The 22,368-nt window shown below is 48.6% G+C and overlaps 1 protein-coding gene across 1 annotated transcript in view; it reads left to right on the top strand.

The window, feature by feature from the left end:
* HERC2 (HECT and RLD domain containing E3 ubiquitin protein ligase 2) overlaps window positions 1-22,368 on the top strand; it is a 1,611,099-nt gene that overhangs the window by 1,382,738 nt on the left and 205,993 nt on the right. The window contains 1 exon segment of the mRNA XM_078658234.1: window positions 3,439-3,580. Coding sequence (XP_078514360.1) covers window positions 3,439-3,580 — 142 coding nt within the window.

The following is a 22,368-nucleotide window of genomic DNA, read 5'->3' on the forward strand; positions in this document are numbered from 1 at the left end:
CATTGGGCAGTCCATCACCTTGCCCTCCTTCTTCCCGCCTCCGCATCCTTCAAAGGATGAAGAGCGGCTCCATCGTCTGGACCCAAAACGTGCGCTTTCATTCTATATGGATCGCACACGCCAGTTCCGGGTGGATGACCAACTGTTTGTTGGCTACGTGGGTGAGAAGAAGGGAAGGGCGGTACAGAAACGGACCATCTCTCGGTGGGTCGTCCTGTGCATCAAAGCATGCTACTCTTTGGCTCGGAAGGAGCCTCCTGTTGGGCTGAGGGCCCATTCCACTCGGGCCACGGCGGCTACTACTGCCCTGGGCCGGGGAGTCCCTTTGCAGGACATTTGCCAGGCGGCCACGTGGGCCTCGCTGCACACCTTTGCGAGGCACTACTGCCTGGACAGTCAAGTCCGGAGGGATGGCTTCTTTGGCCGTTCGGTCCTCCAGGACTTTCTGGTGTAGGTTGTATTGGTTCGCAGACCCACCACCGGGGTTGGTATTGCTGGGGTATCTATTCTAAGGTAAGGAATCTAATACTAACCTGTTTCTTTCAGATGAACAAGTTACTTACCTTCGGTAACGATATATCTGTAAGAAACAGTAGTTAGTATTAGATTCCTTACCGCCCCGCCCATCCTCCCCGTTCTGCGAACTGATACCTAGGGTTAGGGACATCCCTTTCAGGGCCCTAGTTTCAAATGGCACCAGTGTTGGTTCTCACATGGCTCTGCGTGTTCTGGCGCGGAAAAGCTGTGTGCAAAGAACTGACGTCAGCGCGCGGAGGCGGCGTCTATATACTCCAGCGACGTCATCACGGCGCACGACGCCGACGACGCGGAGCCGCAGGGGACGCCTGCAGACGACGCCTACCGACGCGCAGGGGTACTGCTACGCAAAAGTTTCCGGATCCAGACTGACGCCTGGGGATATTCTAAGGTAAGGAATCTAATACTAACTACTGTTTCTTACAGATATATCGTTACCGAAGGTAAGTAACTTGTTCATCTATACTTTATTTATTTCATTTTTTTATTTAAAGAGTTTTATATAGCGCTGGCTAGACTCGAAGGTATCAGAGCGCTTTACATAAGGTTCCACATAGTTGCAAACTTACATCAGTTACATATTATCAATGATACCAGTAAAAACATATTAAGGAGCATAGAAGAAAAGGAAAATGGAGTGAGAAGGCTAAGGGGGTAGGGGAGAAAGGGGTAGGGTATAGATACAAAGGTGAGACGAAGGAAAAGTCTGCTCAAGGTCCGACTGGGTAGGTGACGGCTGAGGGGAATCCGCAGCCCATCTCCTCTTCAGGTATCCGGTAGCTCCACCGGGCATCGGTCAAATAGCTAGGTCTCAACAGAAAAACATTAAAGTGATACAAGGCAAGAAGAAAGGAGCGTAGAGGGGAAGGGGTAGGGTGATGGGGTAGGAGGGAGATACGACCGAGAGACGAAGGAACGTCTGCCCAATGTATGACTGTGTAGGTGATGGCCGAGGGGTATCCACAGCCTGTCTCGTCTTCCGCTAACAGGTAGCGCCACGGGCATCGGTCAAAAGGCAGGGTCTCAACGGTTGAGGGAAAGTTCAAAAGAGTACATGTCCTAGAGGGAGAGCAGGACATCTTAGAACCAGGCGAGATATCTTGTAGTGTAGCAATGCTCACTCCGGCACGATTCTGAATATAAAATTGCCGGGGGGGGGGGGGGGGGCTGTCTACATACTGGTAGGATGGCTGCTCAGGGCTCTGCTCTTTCTTCTTTCCCTGCCTTTGGGTACTGAGTGTTGACACTGCTCCGTATGGTGTTGCTTGTCACCAATCCTTTTCCAATTTTTCTGCTCTTTCGCACACTGTTCCCATACTCCCACAGTTTTGTCTGATGGTTCCTCGTTGTGGCGAGGAAAAGTTCTCCAAAGAAAACGGATGTAGTTGCGTGGTGTAGCCCCTCCCCTGGCGCAGGGATGCTGTGGTGAAGAGTTTTCCGGATCCAGTCTCGCGCCTGGGGATAATTCTATTTTAAGGAATCTGCGGCTAGAATCGTCTCTACCAGATACATCGTTACCAAAGGTAAGTAACTCCTATATTCCTCCCAGAGTTCCACCCTCTCCAGTATGGAATCTAAACATTGTCCTTACTAGGCTCATGGGTCCCCATTTGAACTTTTACATAAATGTGAGTTATATTTCCTCACATGGAAAGTAGCTTTCCTTGTGGCAATCACATCTCTTAGAAGAGGGGGTGAACTCCAGGCATTAACCATACAAGAACCATTTTTGCAAATACATCACAACAAAGTGGTTCTTAGGACAAACCCTAAATTCTTACCTAAAGTAGTTTCAGCTTTTCAACTTAACCAGTCTGTTGGGCTCCCAGTCTCTTTTCCTCAACCAGAGACAGTAGCAGAACGGGCTCTTCATACTCTTTACGTCAAAAGAGCTATTCTTTACTACGTTAAAAGGACAAAAACTTTCAGGAAAACGAAACAACTTTTTTTAGCTTTCTCACCACCATATAAGGGCAATCCTATATCAAAAGCTGGAATTGCCAGGTGGATTGTTAAATGCTTCCAAATATGTTACCAAAAAGCAAAGCGTACATTATTCGTTCCCCCTAGGGCGCATTCCACATGCAAGCTAGGGGCATCCATGGCAGTCTTAGGAAACATCCCCATGGATGACATTTGCAAAGCCGCAACATGGTCTACACCGCACACTTTCACAAAACACTACTGTGTAGATGTGCAGGCAAAACAACAAGCTAGTGTGGGCCAGGCTGATCTAAGAACACTTTTTCAAACTACTGCAACACATACGGGTAGCCACCGCTAAACAGGACTGCTATATAGTCTTTGCAAAAGTATACGATCTACAGATCATATGCCTCAAATGGAAAGTGCTACTTACCAGTATGCATCTGTTCTTGGCATGTAGAGCTGTAGATTCGTATATGCCCACTCACCTCCCCGGATACCTATATGTGTTGCAGTACTATCTTACTTAGATACATTACACATGGACATCTTTTTCTATTTCTTACTAACTCCATCATCACCCTTTATGGCGAAAACAATCTGGAGATGGAGTCGATGCCCATGCGCACTACTAACCAAAGGAGGAGTCACCTGTCTCGTGACTACAAAGACTTCTACAATAACAAAGTGCAAACATCCAAACCCAACACCAGATGGCGATCTATGCAAAAGTATACAAATCTGCAGCTCTACATGCCAAGAACAGATGCATACTGGTAAGTAGCATATTCCTTCTAGATGAATCACTTAACAGGACACCTCACTGAGGTCCAAGAGTGGATTAGGAAGATCATTACAAGCCCAGTACTGTAACATTGTGTGACTATTAATGGTGTAGCCTGATAGGGCTATTAGTTATTTGATGTTTTCTTCTTAATTATAGCCACATTTTTATTTGTATGATTATTTTTCCAGGTAAAGCGCTCCAGGAGTAAAGGAGGGTTAGCTGGGCCAGATGGTACAAAGTCAGTTTTTGGCCAGATGTGTGCAAAGATGAGTTCTTTCAGCCCAGATAGCCTTCTCCTGCCTCATCGTGTCTGGAAAGTCAAGTTTGTTGGTAAGAATTATTCTAAAATATTTTCTTGTTCAAAAGGGGCATGTGACTTTCAGTGTGCTTACTTCACTGCCATTGATCAGTATGTCTACTATGTTTTTCTGGATGTTAAAGCTCACGGTGAAGAAAACGCAAGTCAGATGCTAACCTGATATGATTGACTTTGCATTTCGGTTATGTTTTTTAGCAATGCTTGCTATAAGATAAAAAAGAAAATGGAGATGATTGTGTTTCTCAGTTGCTGTATATAGGTGCCATTAATACAGTACACAAAAATGAACCTTTTTGAGTCTTAAATGGTTATGATCTTGAATTTATAATTTGTTAATGAAGAAACCCATGTATCAGTATTGCAGCCACATATGAATATGTACCGTGTATAGCTGCATCATGCTTTTTTTTGTCTCTCTTCATAAAGAAACCATATGTGCAGTATGTTTTTTGGGGTGTGGTGGGGCTTTAAATTTCCATTGCTTGCACATGGGATATGGTAGATGCATGGGAGGCATTACCTTGCAGATTTCTCGAGAGAGTCTTTGGCTCAATAGGAACCTTTGTGTATACATGCTTTCTTCCAGCACCTGAACTGTAAAAAGAGATGAAAAGTGATATTGGCTCTATTTTTATAATTGACCTGGGGCATTATCATGGTGGACGTGCTCTTCAGTTCTACATTGATAGGACCAAAGAGTAACATGTTGATGATCAGCTGTGTGTTAGATTGGCTGATTCGAAGAAAGGAAAGACAGAGAACCTTGTGCTGGTGGCTTGTCCTTTGCATTATTCGGTGCTACGAGTTGGCCACAGGCTCCTGCAGAGGACCTTAGTGCTCATTCCACCAGAGCAAAAGCCGCAACTTTTACCCTAGCTTGGGCTTTCCAGTTTTGGACATCTGCCAAGCAGTCATACAGGCATTTGTCCATACTTTCACCAGGCACTACTACTGCATCAATTCACTCGTGCACAGAAAGGGCAATTTAGTCCACATTGTTCTGCAGCACTTCCTAGTGTGAAATTCACTCCTCAGACCAACCTCCTTGGAAGGGCCATTGCTCTGGTATTAATTCACAAGCTGAGGATTATGCAGTTACTAGTATCCATCTAAAAATATGTTTCTTATCGTTGATAATGCTCTTTCTGGTGGATACTCTTTCTAACTGCAGATTCTTCCCCACTGTATGGGGTGTGGACTTTCAAGATTTAATAAAGGTCTATGTTAGATGTAGCACACTGCAAGCTACAATTAAAACTGTCATGCCACGCTCCACTTCTTTGGACATGGAAAGGAATGAAGATTAAAAATATATCTGTTATTATGGGTGGCACTTTTGTACAGCTCTGTGTCACAATATGTGGAGCCTGAACTGAGTCACGTGGCTCAGGTGGTGTGCAAACATAAGTAAATTAGTCACAGCACAAGGGTGGCATGGGATGCTGACCAGATGTGTAAACACGTCAGAGGACAGAAACGCTGCTGCTTCACTCTATTCCCTCAATTCTCTTTCCTATAATCTGGTTAAGTTACCCAAATGCCCTGGAAGTCGTTCCAATCTGTTACAAATATTATGCAAATTTCAATTCTATTTGGTTTATCTTGTTTGTTTTTGACTGTTTCTCATTATGATTAAAATATAGTCCGGTTTTAAATGTTGCAATAAATGCAAAAGGGTGATTTCAAAGAATGCCACCCATGATTCTGTGCCCACTTAATGTGCCATTTGTGTTCAGTATGATGGCCAAAACAAAGTGCCTTTTCGTTTATGACTTTGCAGGCCCACCACCCCAAAGTAAAGAAATCATAGTTCTTGCTAGTTTACCCCAAAGAGTCATGGAGCCGTGAGAACATGCTCACTCCATACTCTGGGGGACCAGTACTCTCAGAGGATGTGTGAGCAAATATCAGTGTTCTTGAAAACATTTCTCTGAGGAAAAATTTAAGAAGAAAATCCCCTCTCTGGACCATGAGAATGTCCCTGAACTGGTTCAGAAATCATTTGGCAAATGACTTTGGGATCTTTGAGCATGGTCTTTGTCTGTGGTTTCCAGCTCCAGTTTAAAAGGCATCATCAGTGCCACAGTTTGAGTCCTTTTAACAAACAATGCTTTGTAGTAAGACTGTGAGGAAATAGGCATTTTGCGGGTTTCACCTATACTTTTTCTCATATTTAACTACTAGGCACATGTGCTCTGAAACACTAAAAGGTATGTGTGTGGTTGGCTTATATCCGATTGGCATAGCCAAATTTACGTTTACGTCCCTAGTATATTGTACCAGGGATTTTAAGTTAGTGTCTCCCCTCAGGGACTGCAACAGTTGTTGTGTCACCGTGAGTAGGCTCCTAGTCTGATGTTGTAGACTGGAAGGGCAGTCTTAAACTGCAAACTCAACTCTGCCCAAACTCCCTTTCTAATGTGTGTAAGTCACCCCTATTGCAGGCTTATCGAGTTCTAAGGCAGGGTGTAGCTCATTAGTAAAGTAGAAGATGTGTTTAGTATGTTCTAGCAGTAAAAACTTGTAGTGGTTGTTTTTACTGCAAGAAAGATTGATCAACCCATTGGCAAGTACAGGGTTACTAATGTCTGAATGGGACTACCTAAGTTGGTACATCAAGGTATCAGACAATGCGTTACGTTAAACCTAAATTAATGCTTAAGTCACAGTTAATGTAATTTGTTGCCACATTCAACTTGTCTATGGTTGCCCAAGTCATCCAGTGGCCATTTGCTGGGGCTGACCATGAGATCGCCTACTGCCCTCCTGGGGAGATGTGTGAACGACTCCCAGGAAAGGTAATAATAGAGGCCTGTCACTGGATGAGGTGGTGCCTCCTTCAGGCAGGAAGCCAATTGGGTTGTTAGCCCAAAAGGCAAGCTTCAAACGGGAAGCCACATTTGAAGGGTAAGTAGTAAGTTTACATGGAAGGGGCTGCCCTATAATGAAGGGAGACAGCCTGGCACCGGGAAGAGGGAGAGGTAAACCAGTTGCAAACCGTTTTTTTCTGTGGACAAGTAGCCATTTGGTATCCACACCTCTAGGTTGGGCTACTAAGCTGTCCAGACGAGAGAGGGGTTCTGCCATCTTGAGAGTGGGCAGAATAGAGTCTTCTGGAATAGCTAAATGCCACACTTCACAGGAAATTGTCATAAGGCAGGAGAGATACTGATAACCCATTGGCTAGTGACCTCAACCTCCTGTAAAGGCACTTTCTGCCCATACAAAGGGCACCCCTGGTACCCAGATCTCGGAAAGGAGAAGAGGATCGAACAAGGGACTTCCTTGCTGCACCAAGGACCCGGTCAAGGGAGGCTGCGCCGACGTGGACTGGACCTGGTGGGTATCAAAGTAAAGGATGAGGCTAGCAAAAGAAAGGGATGTGCCTGCTGTGTCCTGCTTGTGGAGAAGTCGACACTGAGCCCATCCAAAAAAAGAGACTCCAAGGGTCAGTTGGCTAACCTCAAGTTCGTAACACTGGACCACAAAAGCTTTAAAAACCTGCTGGAGTGATTGGCACCCCAGATTCCTTGATCGCTGCCTCTTGCCACGGTGCAGCCCAAGGAAACTGGAGCCGACACTCAGAAGTCGCCCCCCCCCCCCAAGTCTGCTGAACCCAGGGCAGCCTTCTGAGTGCATCCTGATCACCCAGAAGGCGAGTTACTGGCAAAAGAAGTGAACCGCTGCACGAGGCGACTGGTAGCCCAATGGCGACTGGTAGCCCAGTGACGACTAGTCTTCAGCCACTCTCAAAAGGACTTTGAGGGATGTTAACCCCTGTGGTCAGGATTGCCTCACTAAGATCGTGGACCAAGGTGTAGCACAGGAAGACTCCTGTCGACTGCACAGCATCTTTAGCATCCTTGAGCATCTTCAGCATCTGGTATCTCTTGCATCAGGACCACTCCATAGACATCAGTGGCAAGTAGCCACTGACGCTGGAACTGTACTGGAGATTGCCTTTCTTGTTGAGGTAACTGTTTCTGTGGACCTTGCTGGTTCTCCCGACTGGCTCCCTGCCTGAGTTAGTCACCTGAAGTAACTCTTTAAGTAACCACATTACAACTTGCTCATGTTTTTCTTGATTAAGTTTCTAAGTGTCAAACTTAAATTTGCCCATGATTGTTTGAAGTTAAGTCATTTTGGTATCCAAAATACATAAAAATCTAACCTGTTTTTATAAATTGGTGTTGGATTTCTCGTGTGTCTCGTTTCTTTCTTCAATTGTTTTTGTGCTGTTTAAAAGCTTTACACTTGTTCCTTTGTGTAAGCCTGACAGCTCAGAGCCTCAGCTACCCAGGGTTGAGCTAAAGGTTTGACTTACGAAATCGGACTTGTCCTAAAGGGGTTAGTAGTGTATTCCATGGTGAGTTCGCACAACCACACCATATAATATACCCCATTTCCTTACAAAGCCCAATGTAATCAAGCAGTTTGCCCTTTAACCTCATGGCTGCTGGAGCGATTCCCCTGCAGTGCTGGGCCGTAATAAAAACGGGTGTGGTCATGACGAGCTCAGCTCGTCATGAGCACCTGAGAGGTATATGCCATGACGAGCTGAGCTCGTCATGAGCACCGAAGGGGTTAAGATTCCACAATGCCTGTTCCATGTGTGGACCTAGTGTTGCAGTGCGGAAAACTTTAGAAAGTACTGTGACCCTGTATAGGCTCACTAGTGATAAACTGTGTATTAAAAGAGACTGTGCAGCTAATGCCCAGACGTAATTATATTTCCTGTGTAGCCCTTGTAATAAAACAACTTCCTACACTTTGAAGGGGAAACCACCTTTAACACGAAGGTCGATATTCCATACAGAGTGACTAATATTTTATACAAGGGCCCGGGAATCGGATACCTTTATTTTCTTTACAGTAGCTTTTAAAATTACCTTCCCCTTAGCTCATCCTCTGCCACTTCCAAGATCTTGTATCACTGGCCCTCTGCTCATTTCAATAGGCTCCAGCTTTCAGGCACTCTGGCATCTCGCCACAGGTGCCGTCCTTTCTCACATGTTGGTGATTCAGTATGAATTAGCACAGCCTCCTTAGATCTTGCTTGTGTCTCTACACCAAGTCAGGGAAGTCTGTTCACCACCACCGCAGCTGGTTCTTGCAGCTCGTTGATTTGTGTTCAGTGGAGCAGTACTTACGCCAGTCCTTTGTAGCATCTTCATCACATTAGGTCCTGTGGTTGATTTGTCTCGGGTGTTGACGGAGAACACCAACCATTTGCACTACCGGTACGCTGGGCTGCTGCTCACAAAAACAATTCTGGATCCAGTCAGGCGCCTGGGGACAATTCCAAGGTAAGGAATCTGCAGCTAGATAAGACTTTACCAAAGGAAATAACGTATTCATTAATATAAATGAAGATCCCATAATAGAGAAGGGATAATTAATTATAGTTTAGGTTACAGCCTTACAGCTATATGTATTGAATTGATAGGCAAGCTGCCCTCTTGACCGATTAAACAGGTGAGTGGTTAGGACATTAGTTATTAAGATCTTCTCTCTTACTGGTAATGTGAAAATGACCAGACTTTCCCAAACTCTACATTTGAGTGTGGCACATTGAAGCATTCCTCTCCCTTATAGTAACAGTGTCAAATTCCCCATCAGTAAGGGCGTAGCTCCATTTACCTGTCCCCAATCCTGTTCTGTATTTTCTCTTTTAAAAAGGTGAATTTAGAAGGGGGTTCAGCACAAGGTGTTTAAGCTTTAGATTCAAACCTGCTTGAGTATTGTCAGACCCCTTTTAAGGGGGGGGCATAGGGTAAGCAGGAGCTACTGGGAATCAGCTATGGGGGCTGAGGTTGTTTGCCTCTGATGTCCAGCAGCCTGTCCCTTGGCTCTGCAAACCGAGCTTTGTTAAACCGCTGCAGCACTAGACTCTCAGTGGCAACGATGACAAGAGGTGGCAGGCCTCTCATAGACGTTAGTATGGGAGAGAGTACAACAAACGCAATACTCTAGAAACTCCCAACAGCATAACAATTTGATTGTCGATCCCAGTTTTAATCTTTAAAAAAGAGTAGCATTTAAATACACTGAAAAACATAATACTACACACTGCAAAACTCAGTCTCTGTCACAGGACTGCAGTTCTATGGGTGAGGATGCTACTCCCTTATTCCCTGCTGCTGCTTCACCTCCCCTCACTCTCTCCTTCAGACTCTCTCCATCTTCACTCACGCTCTTCTCTCTTTCAGCATTAGACGAACTGTGACGCAGTTTTCAAGATCTGAAAGAAACTAGTTAGTTAGATTCCTTACCTTAGAATATCCCCAGGCGTCAGGCTGGATCCAGAAAGTTTTGCGTAGCAGTACCCCTGCGCGTCGGTAGGCGTCGTCTGCGGCTCCGCGTCCGTCGTCTTCGTCGTTGGCGCCGGGATGACGTCGGAGTGCTTGGACGCAGCCTTCGCGCGCTGACGTCAGCTCTTCTTTTTTCCGCGCCAGCTAGTGCAGATCCGGGAAGAGCAGTACTCCTTAGTCACTTTTTGACTAACTTTTTAGATCATTTTTGATCTTGTTAAGTTCTCGGTGCCGGTAGGCATGCCCGAGTTCAAACCCTGCGTCGATTGTATCCGACTGATGTCAGTTACCGACCCCCACCGTCGGTGCCTATATTGCCTGGGAGCCGACCATGATGACAAGTCGTGCTCAGACTGCCGGGCCTTGACGTCGAAGGCTAGGCGGGAGCGGTCCCGAAAGCGCCTCGAGATCCGGCAGTCGGCCCGCGCCGCTCACGGTCCCGGTCCAGGAGGAGGTCGAGGGACCGTTCGCGGGGCCATAGTCGTCGCAGCTCGACGAGTCAACACCATTCGTCGGGCTCCCAAGTCCACAGGTAAGAGGCACAAGAAGTCGAGGAGACGACCTCGCTCTTCTGACTCCCCCCGACGCTCGCGCAATGCGGCCGGGGGTTCGGGCGACACTGCCCACGCGTCTCCGCCGGAGCCGCTGGCGCTGCCTCCAGCTCCATACCCGCCGGTCCCTGGGCTAAACGCGACGCTGGAGGAGATAGAGGTTTTACTTGTGCCCACGAGGAGCCTCTCTGCTCTGCCGGAGCCAGCTACGGTGCCTTCGGGTCCCGTGGTTCCGACTGGAGGTCCTAGCGGGCTGGCAGCTCCGGCCCCGGTGCCGTCTGGTGCTTTGGCCCCGGCTCCGTCGACGACTCCAGTCCCGACGCCGCAGGACTCCGGAGGATTCAGGCCTGGATCCGGGTCGTCGCCGGTTGACCTTACGACCCCTCCGCTGGCACCTACCCTTAGGGTGTCGCCCACGACGCCGTCTCCGGACGTCGTCGTCCCCAGTCCCACCCCCTGCGTCGGATCGGCGCCGCCTTAGACGCCGAGAGAGGAGCAATACTTCTACGAACTGGCTCCATCCTTTTACCCTGACGACCAAGAGATTGAGGATGAGGGGGACTGGGAGGGGTCTGAGGACCCTCTGGCACTAGAGTGCCCGTCTCATCAGGACTGGGTAGCGGAGCTAGGGGACGCCAGTGGTCTGGACACTTCGCCCAACACTGGTTTTGTCTCCCCTCCTACCGTGGCTATGGAGGAGGGGGCTGCTTATAGTGTGGTGTTGACGAGGGCGGCCAAGGCCTTACGTCTTGAGCTCGTCTTGAGCTATTGTTTTTCCTATTTAGGAAACCCAATAGTTCTTTTTGGTTTAGTCACTTTTGTAAGGATAGTATTGTTTTCAAATTAGAGTGGACTTTCTTTGTTTTTTCACACTAGGGCAAGTGCCACAGGCTTGGAAACAGTAAATTCAGCAGTAGTACAAGCCACTTGGGAAAGTGCAGCAATGGCAGGGGACTGTTCAGGAACACTTTGGCAGTGCCACAGATCCTCTGCTTCAACTCGTGTGACAGACTCCGGGACAGGAGCACATTAGTCATGCTCTGTGGACTCTCTTGGGTATAGGTCCTTAGCTCCATTGTCAACTGTTCTTGTCCACACTGGCAATCAGATTCTCCTGTATGGTTGGTTTGCTCCTTCCCTCTTCTCTCAAGATGGTTACCTCCAGGCATTCCAAAACAAGGAGACAGTTCTTCCTTTAGATCAGACTCCAGGTGACGTCCCCTCACCTTTTAGTAGGTGACTTTTAAACAGACACGAGCTGTGGTTGCGCAGCAGTCATCTTGGTACTCTGTGTAGCACTCCCTCCTTGGTCAGAGAGAACTTGAAACTGGTAGAACAAGTGGGTCAACAGCTCCCCCTTTTATACAGGCACAGCAGACAATAGATCAGAATTGGTTTGGTCAGTTCTCCTTTCATGCGTTCTTCTCAGACTGACTTTCAGATTAAGTCTTTGACTAAAGTTGTATTTCTCAAAGCTGGATTGTCATCAGGTAGGAGTAACAGAGGCACAAAGAGGTGTGAATATTCTGCACCTGGTTATCAATGGTCAAGCCTAAAAGTGATCAGTAAGGGAGACAAAAGCCTGGCCTTTCTAAAAGACTCTTCACGAATATCGGACACTGCAGTCTCAGCCTATATCAAATGCCTGTACTCATGAAGACTAATCAACAGCTCTTTGCATCAAAAGGATCTTATTTAACTACTAAGGATAGGTCTGTTTCCTCTTTACCCACTTCATTGTTTATGTCTCCTCTTCCCCTCTAACAGCTCTCCCACCTTAACTCTCTTTTCCCCCACTCCTTCCTTATCCCACTCGGCCACCTCGAACTCAGAACCCTCCCACCCCAATCAACACCTGTGTGCTCACCAGGTGACGTGTAAAAGCTCCCCCCACCACGAGCACTCAATGAGCGTGCCACCACCCTCCAACCCGCCTCTAGAACATACCCCACCCCCCCTTACTCTGCCTCTGGAGCATACCCCCCCCCACTACTCCTCCCACACCCCTCCCACTACCAAACATAATCTCTTCCCAGTTAGGTGGCGCTACAACGCTCCTACTCACACACGCTACTCACTCTCATAAGTTTACGCCAACTCTTACACCAGGGGATTCTACATGCCTGGACACAATTATCACACCCCTCCTCCCTCCACCAATCACTCCACCTACCCACTCATCCATGCCAAGGGTATGCCCAGCACCCTACTCATCACCCCCCCTTCTCCTCCCTCGCCTTCTCCAGACCTCACACCAAACCTAGCCAATAACTCTCCACTCACACCTCATTACAACTCCACTACCATTCCCAATACAACTCTGGACAAGATCATGTCCACTCTTCTCCATATTAAAGACGAACTGCATACCTTCAAAGAGTTGATCTCAAATCCACCCAAGCACCCCACACCCCACAAGACCCTCCCTACCCACAAGCCCACCACCGGTCCTCCACTTCAACATAAACACTGTCCTCCTTAGTGGACCTCAATTCCCGCCCGCAATTCTGCCACTCGTCCTCTGCGAAGCATCAACCCACTCTCGGCGTTCGACATACGCTCCCTCCTGCACTCTTACGATCCCGCTCGCACGACCCAAACAGCCCCCACACACCTTCCCATCCCTACTATCCACCCCTACCCTCACAGGTCTTCCACACAAAACGACAGAGGTATTGTTGGTAATAATCTTTAAAAAGTCACACTCACTCTAGACCCCTCCTCCTCCCTTGTCACTCCTCGGCTTAAATGTGCTCTCCTGAACTGTAGATCGGCCCCTAAACACGCATCAGACATTGCCGACCTTATTATCGCACGCGACCTAGACTTGATGATACTCACCGAAACCTGGTAAACTGAATCTTCCTCACCACTCATCGACATTCTAGTACCCCCCAACTACTGCATCATCAGATTGGATAGGAGTGGCAAGACAGAGGGTGGAATCCCATATATTCACCAGAGCAGCCTCTCAGTAATTAGAACCACATCCCCTATTTTCTCCTCCTGTGAACACCTTTGCCTCGACATCAACAGCGATGGCAATCCTGTATGCTCCCTACATATAATCTATCACCCACCAGGTGACAACCTCACCTTCACTGAACACCTCATGGACATGATCACAACGAATTCTGGACGGCAACATACACAAATATTCCTGGGCGATCTCAACCTCCACTGGAACGATCACAACGACTCTGTGGTCATTAGTCTCAAAAACCTCCTCAACGCTCTTGACCTCACCCAAATCTGCAACAGCCCTACTCACGATAAAGGCTCTATCCTGGATCTCATCATTTCCAAAGGAGACTCCACTCAACTCGAATCAATCCAACCCTGTGACTGGTCTGACCACCACATTATCTCATTCTTCATCAATGAAAATGTAAAATCTAACCCGGCTCAACCCTCCAAACCAAAGATTTGGAAAAGAGACCTGAAGAAACTCAATCCCAACTCTTTAACCTCTCCCAGCTACAATCTTCTCCTACCCCCTTTCGGTGCCTCTGATGTACAGGTTCTCACCGACCACTACCTCAAATCGATGACCACCATTATCAACGAGGTTGCCCCCCTTCAATTAAATAGAGTTTCATCTAAAAACTCTAAACCATGGTTCGACGGGCTGCTTAACGAAGACAGACGAGCTATGAGATTGGTGGAACGCAATTGGAGAGCAGTCCCTTCAACTATGCACCTAAAATCTCTAAAGGAAAAAAGAAACGCTTACTTCAGAAAAATAAAACGCACTAAAGCTGATTTCTTCAGCCACCAGCTTGACCAAGCGAGAAACCGACCAAAAAAACTGTTCGAGCTTATCAAAACTCAATCCAAGGATGAACCCGAACCCCAACGACCTCAAAACAATGCCAGCACACTACTGCCCTGTGAAGATTTCTCCACTTTCTTTAATCTAAACACAGACAATATCAAGAAAGACCTCCTCACGGATCTCAGCCTATACTCTAGCCCCCATAGCAAAACACCCCTCGATCTAAAAAACAATGCTACATGGTCCTCCTTCGAAATTTACTCGGGAGACTCCATAGGCAAGATTCTTAGCACACTGAAGCCCTCCAATCACCACACTGATCCTCTACCCGCAAACGCGGTAAATGACTTCATCCCACTGCTCCTCCCGCTCTGGACCAAAACCATTAATAGCTCACTTCAACAAGGCTGTATCCTGGACTCCCTCAAAGTGGGTCAAGTATCGCGCATACTGATGAAACCCACAGCAGACCCCACCGATCTGAACAACTATCGCCCTATCTCCAATATCCCTACCCTGGCCAAACTGTTGGAAAAATGTGTACACATCCAACTGACAAAACACATCGAGCACTTCGACCTTCTCAACCCACACCAATCAGGCTTCCGATCAGGCCACAGTACGGAGTCAGCCATGACACACATAATTGATGATGCGCTTCAAATTCATGATCAGAACGATACCTGCCTCCTTATCCTGCTCGACCTCTCATCAGCACTTCATACCGTCAAACACGAGAACTTACTCGATCTGCTGAGTCTCAGAATGGGTCTATCGGGGACAGTACTTAAGTGGTTCACCTCCTTTCTACATAATCGGTCCCAGAAATTTAAGATTAACAATACCATGTCCACACCCGTTCTGGTATCACTAGGTGTCCCTCAAGGATCCTCCCTGTCCCCAACTTTGTTCAACCTAGCCATGGAACCACTCACCGCACTACTGCAAGCATCCAATGTGCAATTTCACATGTATGCAGATGATACCCAGCTCTACCTTAAAATACACACCGTTGAGGACATTAAACTACTCCACACAACGCTTATGAACACACAGACCTGGTTGGCAGAGAATCATCTCAAACGCAATGCTCTAACAGAATTTCTCCTAATAGCTCCCCCCACCAAAGTCCACATCACTCAAGCTTGGCTGACTCATCTCACTGCATTCAACGTGCAGCCTACCATCGTGGACTCAGCGAAATCTTTAGGCATAACCCTCAACTGCAATCTCAATATGCAGCATCATATCAGTATTGCAACAAAGGGAGCTAACTTCCAAATCAACACATAGAGGAAACTGAAACCCTTCCTCCCAGCCAATGACTTTAGGACTGCAGTCCAAGCCCTAGTTCTCCCTCAAATAGATTATGGCAGTATCGCCCTCTGTGACCTCCCTACAGCGACAACAGCACCCCTAAGAGCCTCCATTAATGCTGCAGCGAGACTCATCACCGGATCAATAAAACACTCTCACATCACCCCCGACCTAAAATCCCTGAACTGGCTGCCATACGAAGCAAGAATTCACCTGAAAATCGCATGCATGACACACAAGGCCATACACCACAACTCACCTATTTACCTCGCCCGAAAACTGACAATCTCGGGTGGCTCAAGAAGCACAAGAAGCGCAGAAAACCTCCTTCTGAAACCGCAAAGATTCCACAAGAAAAAAACATATAAGCGCTCCTTCTCAGGGATGGCGCCCAGGATTTGGAATGCCCTCCCTCCAGAAATCAGACTTCTCTCATCCATGGCATCCTTCAAAAGAGAAGTAAAATCACTCCTCCTAGCTAAACTCACCTGAATTTAGCCTAAAGAAGAAGTAAGTTCACTCCTCTTAGCTAAACTCATCCGAATATAGACTAAAGAATTCTCGTGACTCATTACTTTTCCTCACGTGACTATGTCCAGCCTGATGACCTATGCACCATTTCTACCTCACCTCGACTCTTTTGTTTAAACCTGTGCTCATCTTTGAACTAATTGACTTGTTTAATGCCTATTCCTCTGTTTCTTGTATCCCATTTGTGTGTAAAGCACTCTGATATCCGTAAGGATCTTGTTCGCGCTCTATAAAACTCTGCAAACAAATAAAATAAATAAATCCATTCTCAGGGTGTCAGCAGTACAATGCCACTGTCAGAGAAAGTAACCTCACCTCCATCGTGTTCACATGAACAGGTAAGGGATTTCCAAAACGGAACCCACCCTTTGCTTTGGTTCACTCAAACACACATAATGTGTGCATCATGCAGAATACATAAATACATACATAGGCTGGGCTGTTAGTACAAGGAGCTGGGTCTAGCTTGTAGCATCAGAACGATACATGAGTGGGCCAGAAGTGGCTCCGCGCCTCACTGTATCACTGAAACCAAGCTGTACCCAGCTAATGAGCCCATATCTATGGCCAAAGCGGTCCTTAGTTGCTTGTGTTCTGGTTCAGGGATAACCTGGCTTGACAGTTCGAGCTGTTTGCATGAGGAGCAGGGTCAAAACTGATATGCATGTGGCTGGGTACAACTGAGGCAGCATGGTGAGCAAAAAAAACAATAGGTTAGGATGCTACCCCGAGCGATTGCCAGTGGTCAGACAAATTGCAAGCATTCCTCCCATCACCTTTTGTGTGTTTCATGTTCCGCCCTCAGTGACATGGTTATGCCCAGCCGTGGGTTCAAATGTAATGTAATATTGCATTTATACCGCGCGACTGTCGCTCCAAGGAGCATCTAGGCGCCCACTATTGACCAAGATCTATCACATGGTCAGGCTGCTTGTGGTAGTTAGTCCCGCTGTCACACTAGTGCTCTAGCGCAGGTATCCTGTAAATTAAAAACCCAGGTTTTCAGAGCCTTCCGAAATTCGGATTCCCGCTCCAATACCCAGAGTTGAGGGGGAAGATTGTTCCAGGCTTTTGAGCCTAAGACTGGTAGTGATTTACATCCTCTCGTGCGAAGTCTAAAAGCTGGAACCGCCAGTAGGTTAGCATTTGAGGACCTCAAGGTACGTGGAGGTCGGTACCTAGAGAAATTTTCCCGTAGATATTTCGGCCCTTGGGAGTGAACGGCTCTAAAAGTGATAAGCAGGATCTTAAAAAGGACCCGTTTGATTATCGGTAGCCAGTGCAAAGTTTTTAATGCTGCCGATGCTAATGATCTCCTCGGCCATTTCAGCACCAGCCTGGTCGCTGCATGTTGCACCATCTGGAGTTTATAAGTAACAGCTTTGTTTGTCCCTGCGTATAGGCTGTTACAATAGTCTATCCTTGATGTCACAAGGGCGACCACTAGCTGCCAGAGGAAGTAGATCGAAAAACTTCCTTAGTCCCTTAATGATCCCGAATCAGGTCCCAGCTACTGTCAGTGCTTGTTGCTGACTGTATCACTGGAACCAAGCTGTAACCGACTGATGAGCCCATAACTAGGGCAAAACTGGTCCGTGGTTGCTTTTGCTCTGGTTTAGGGAGTACCTGATTTGTCAGTTCTGGCTGGGTACAAACTGAGGTGGCATGGGTGAGCAAAAGATCAATGATCTGAAAGAAACACGTAGTGATCGATTCCTTACCCTAGAATTTCCCCCAGTTTTTGTTAGCAGTACCCCTGCGCGTTGGTAGGCGTCATAGTGGGTCTCCGCGTGCGACGTTGGCGCTGAGATGGCGTCGCTGGAGCTACTTATTCCGCGACAGCAAGCGCAGATCCGGGAAGAGCTATACTTTTTGACTGAGTTTTTTCGAGGCTTTTTTCTCATTTTCTCAAGTTGATCGACTCCTGGTGTCGTAGGGCTGCCCGGCTTCAAGAAGTGTGGGGACTCACCACATGATGTCGGTGACGGACCCACACTGCGTGTGTCTCTACTGCCTGGGGCACGACCACAACTCCAAGTCGTGCCCAGACTGCCAGGCCATGGCGAGGAACGTGGCCCGACGCTTTCGCCCGGCTCCGGGCGACCCCCTTTTTCTCTCTCAACACCAAAAGCCTGAGAGCTTGGTTGTCCAAGCCTCTGGTTTCCAGAATGCGTTCCCTTCCGCCCCCCGGATAGGGAATCCAAGAAGCTGGAGCAGCTTGGCAACCAGCTTAGAGCTGCGGTCGGTGAACACTGCATGCCTCTTCGGCCCTTATTCCCACTCTGTGTGGGACACGGTTGCGTAGGTGCGGCCTAACAGTCCGGAGGAGGCCAGACAGTACTCTCCCAAACTTTTGCTGCTGGGAGAGACGCAGCTAAGTTCACCATACGTTGTGGGCTTGACACCGCCGACTCGCTGGGCAGGGCGATCTCCACGACGGTGGCGCTTAGGCACCACGCCCGGCTGAGGACAATTGGCTTCTATGGGGATGTCCAAAACACTGTGATGGACATGCCCTTTAATGGCATTCGCCTTTTTGGCCATAAGGCAGATCTTGCGTTGGAGCGCTTTAAGGACTCCCGGGCTACGGCCAAGTCCTTCGACCTGTCGGCCACTTGGCCTCCTCTGCCTTCTGCCTTTCGTAGCCACGGAAGGGGTGCCCCACCACGTTCGCTCCAGAGCCACAGGTCGGTGCAGCAAGAACATCAGCGCGGCCCGGACGTGGGAACCGTCGAGCCGGTTCAGGGGGCCAGCGGGCGGGTCAGTCCCCCTCCACCCTCGCAGCATCCACTGCAAAGCCTTACTAGTCCGGAATTTTAGGCCCATCAAACGCCAGTGGGCGGCAAAATACACCATAATCTCCCACTGGCGCAACATCACCTCGGACAACATGGTGCTGCGAATTGTCCGAAGGGGCTACTCCCTCCCCTTCGAGACTACCCCTCCAGCCATGCCACCTCAGTACCACCACATGTCGGGGGACAATCTTGTGCTTCTTCAGCATGAACTCAGAGCCCTCTTGGCCAAGGGGGCCATCGAGTGCGTTCCTGGGCCAGAAGTAGGTCGTGGTCGTTATTCCCACTACTTTCTGGTCCCCAAGAAGGACAAGGGCCTGCGTCCTATCTTGGACCTCAGGAACGTCAACCGCTTCCTCCAGAAGGAGAAGTTCAAGATGTTGATGCTAGCTCAGGTCTTGTCTGCGCTCGACTCTGGAGACTGGATTGTAGCGTTAGACTTGCAGGACGCATATTTCCGCATCCCATCCTGCCGGCACACCGGCGTTACCCGCAGTACACGGTAGGCCACGGGCATTTTCAGTTTACCGTGCTCCCCTTCGGCCTTACCAGCGCCCCTCGGGTGTTCACAAAAGTGATGGAGGTGGTCGCAGCTCATCTGCGCAGATCAGGGGTTCCCGTCTTCCCCTATCTCGACGACTGGTTGTTGAAGGCGGGCTCACCCCAGGCAGTCGTCTCCCACCTCCAGACTACGGCCGACCTCCTGCATTTGCTGGGGTTTTCCATCAACATGCCGAAGTCGCCCCGGATTCCCTCTCAGAAGCTCCTCTTCATCTGAGCGGTTCTGGGCTCGGTGCAGCTCTGCAGTGGGACCTGAAGTTCCAGTGGACACAGCATCAAGGCAACCTGTCCGATCACGTCCAGATCTTGGAGGGCACTGCACGACACTTGCAGTGATGGCTCACGAATCACGATTGGGTCAATAGCAGACCCCTCTCCCTACACCCCAACCGGAACACACAGTTGTGACGGACGCTTCCCTTCTGGGATGCGGCAGCCACATGGGAGAGGTGGAGATCAGAGGCCTCTGGTCTCCGGTGGAGTCTCGGCTCCATATCAACCTTCTGGAGCTTCATGCGATCCGACTTGCACGGAAGGCATTCCTTTCCTCTGTTGTGGGGAGAGTAGTGCAGGTGTTCACAGACAAAACCACCGCCATGTGGTACTGCAACAAACAGGACGGGGTGGGGTCGTGGACCCTATGTCATGAGTCTCTGCCCCTCTGGACATGGCTATAACATCAGGGCATTTCCTTGGTGGTTCAACACCTGGCAACACCAGGGCGTACGAAATCAGCCGCCGGTGCATGATGGATCACGAATAACATCTGAACTCTGACATGGCGCAAGGTCTCTTGCAGCAGTGGGGAGAGCCTTGGTTAGATCTATTTGCCACCGAAGAGAACGCGCAATGCCATCAGTTCTGCGTGCTGGAATTTCGAAGGCGGCACTCGCTAGGCGACGCTTTTTGTCACGAGTGGAGTTGCGGTCTACTATACACCTTTTTGCCTATATCACTTCTGCCCAGAGTGCTGAAGAAGATTCGGCACGACCGGGCCCCAAGTCATTCTTGTGGCTCCGAATTGGGCACGAAGATACTGGTATACCGAGCTACTCAACATGGCAATCGATCCTCCAATCCAACTGCCTCTCGGGAGGATGTTCTGTCGTAGCAGTAGGGGAACGGTCCTCCATCCGAACCTATCAATCCTCCATCTCCATGCGTGGAGATTGATGGCCACAGTTGACAGCTTTCGATCATCCTTCCGAAGTCAATAATATCATTCTTGCAGCCAGGCGTCCCTCCACTAAATCGGTATACGCCTGCAGGTGGAACAAGTTTATGGCATGGTGCATAGCTCAGTCTGTGGATCCCCTTTCTGCCCCTCTTTCCGAAGTCCTTCTGTTCCTTCTATCTTTGGCCCAGCAAGGCTCGGCTCTGGGCACTATCAAATGTTATCTTTCAGCTATCTCCGCCTTTCTACGGCTTCCAGACCAGCCTTCTCTTTTTAAGTCCTCTATTGTTAACCGTTTTCTGAAAGGCATTACGTACACATTTTCTCCCGTGCCGTTCATCATGCCTCAATGGGACTTAAGCCTTGTCTTGACATATCTGAGGTGCGCTCCCTTTGAGTCCCTTCACAACTGTCCTTTGCGTCGTCTTACTCTCAAGACTGCTTTCCTGGTAGCTATCACCTCTGCCAGAAGAGTGAGTGAGCTCCAGGCTCTTTCTTGCCAAAGGTTGTCATGCACTTCCACATCGGGCAGACCATCACTTTGACCACCTTCTTTCCGCCTCTGCATCCTTTAAAAGAAGAAGAGGCTCCACCGTCTGGACCCAAAACGTGCGCTCTCGTTCTATCTGAAGCACACACAACAGTTCCGGGTGGATGACCAGCTCTTTGTTGGCTACGTGGGCGCCAAAAAAGGTCGGGCCGTGCACAAACGGACCATCGCTGGGTGGGTCGTTCTGCGCATCAAACCATGTTACTCGTTAGCTAAGAAGTAGCCTCCTGTGGGGCTGTGTGCCCATTCTATCAGGGCGACTGCAGCCACTACTGCCTTGGAACGCGGCGTTCCCTGGCAGGACATTTGTCAGGCAGCTACGTGGGCCTCGCTGCACACGTTTACCCAGCATTACTGCCTAGACAGTCAAGTGCGTAGAGACAGCTTCTTTGTCCGTTCTGCTCTCCCTGACTTTCTGGTGTAATCTTGTTCGCAGACCCACCACCGGGGTTGGTATTGCTGGGGTATCTATTCTAAGGTAAGTAATCTATCATTAACGTGTCTCTTTCAGATGCACAAGCTACTACTTGTGTAACGAAACATTAGTAGTGATAGATTCCTTACTGCCCCACCCATCCTCCCCGTTCTGGGAACTGATTTCTAGGGTTAAAGTCATCCCTTTCAGAGCTCTAGGTTCATGGCACCAGTGGACAGTTTCTTGCATGGCTCTGCGTTGCTGGCGCGGAAAGTTGTATACAAAACTGACATTAGCGTGTCTAAGTAGCTCCATTGACATCATCCCGGCGCCAACGACGCACGCGGAGCCGTACGACGACGCCTACCGACACTCAGGGGTACTTCTGACGAAAACTTTCTGGATCAAGTCCGACGCCTGTGGATAATTCTAAGGTAAGAAATCTATCACTACTGTTTCTTACAGATATATCGTTACCGAAGGTAAGTAACTTGTGCGTTTGGAATGCTACCCTGAGTGATTGCAATGGTCAGACGATTGCAAGCATTCATCTCATCAATTTTTGTGTTACATCACTCATGTGATGCAAATAAGGTCTTGTCGCAACTATATTATCACTGAAACACTGTGTGCTGTCACCACCGCTGGACATGCTAATATCCGTGACCGGGATGGTAGCCCACTGGCATTAAAGAGCGATCATTTAGTGCACTCCTCCGTATCCAGGACTGCACTCATGAAAAGTGGCAGGCCTAGGCCTTCATGCACACACTAGATTAGCATGATGTTTGGACCAGATATCCCAAAAACTGTTGACTG

This window comes from Lissotriton helveticus, chromosome 8 (genome assembly GCF_964261635.1).
Source record: "Lissotriton helveticus chromosome 8, aLisHel1.1, whole genome shotgun sequence".
Lineage (NCBI taxonomy): Eukaryota > Metazoa > Chordata > Amphibia > Caudata > Salamandridae > Lissotriton > Lissotriton helveticus.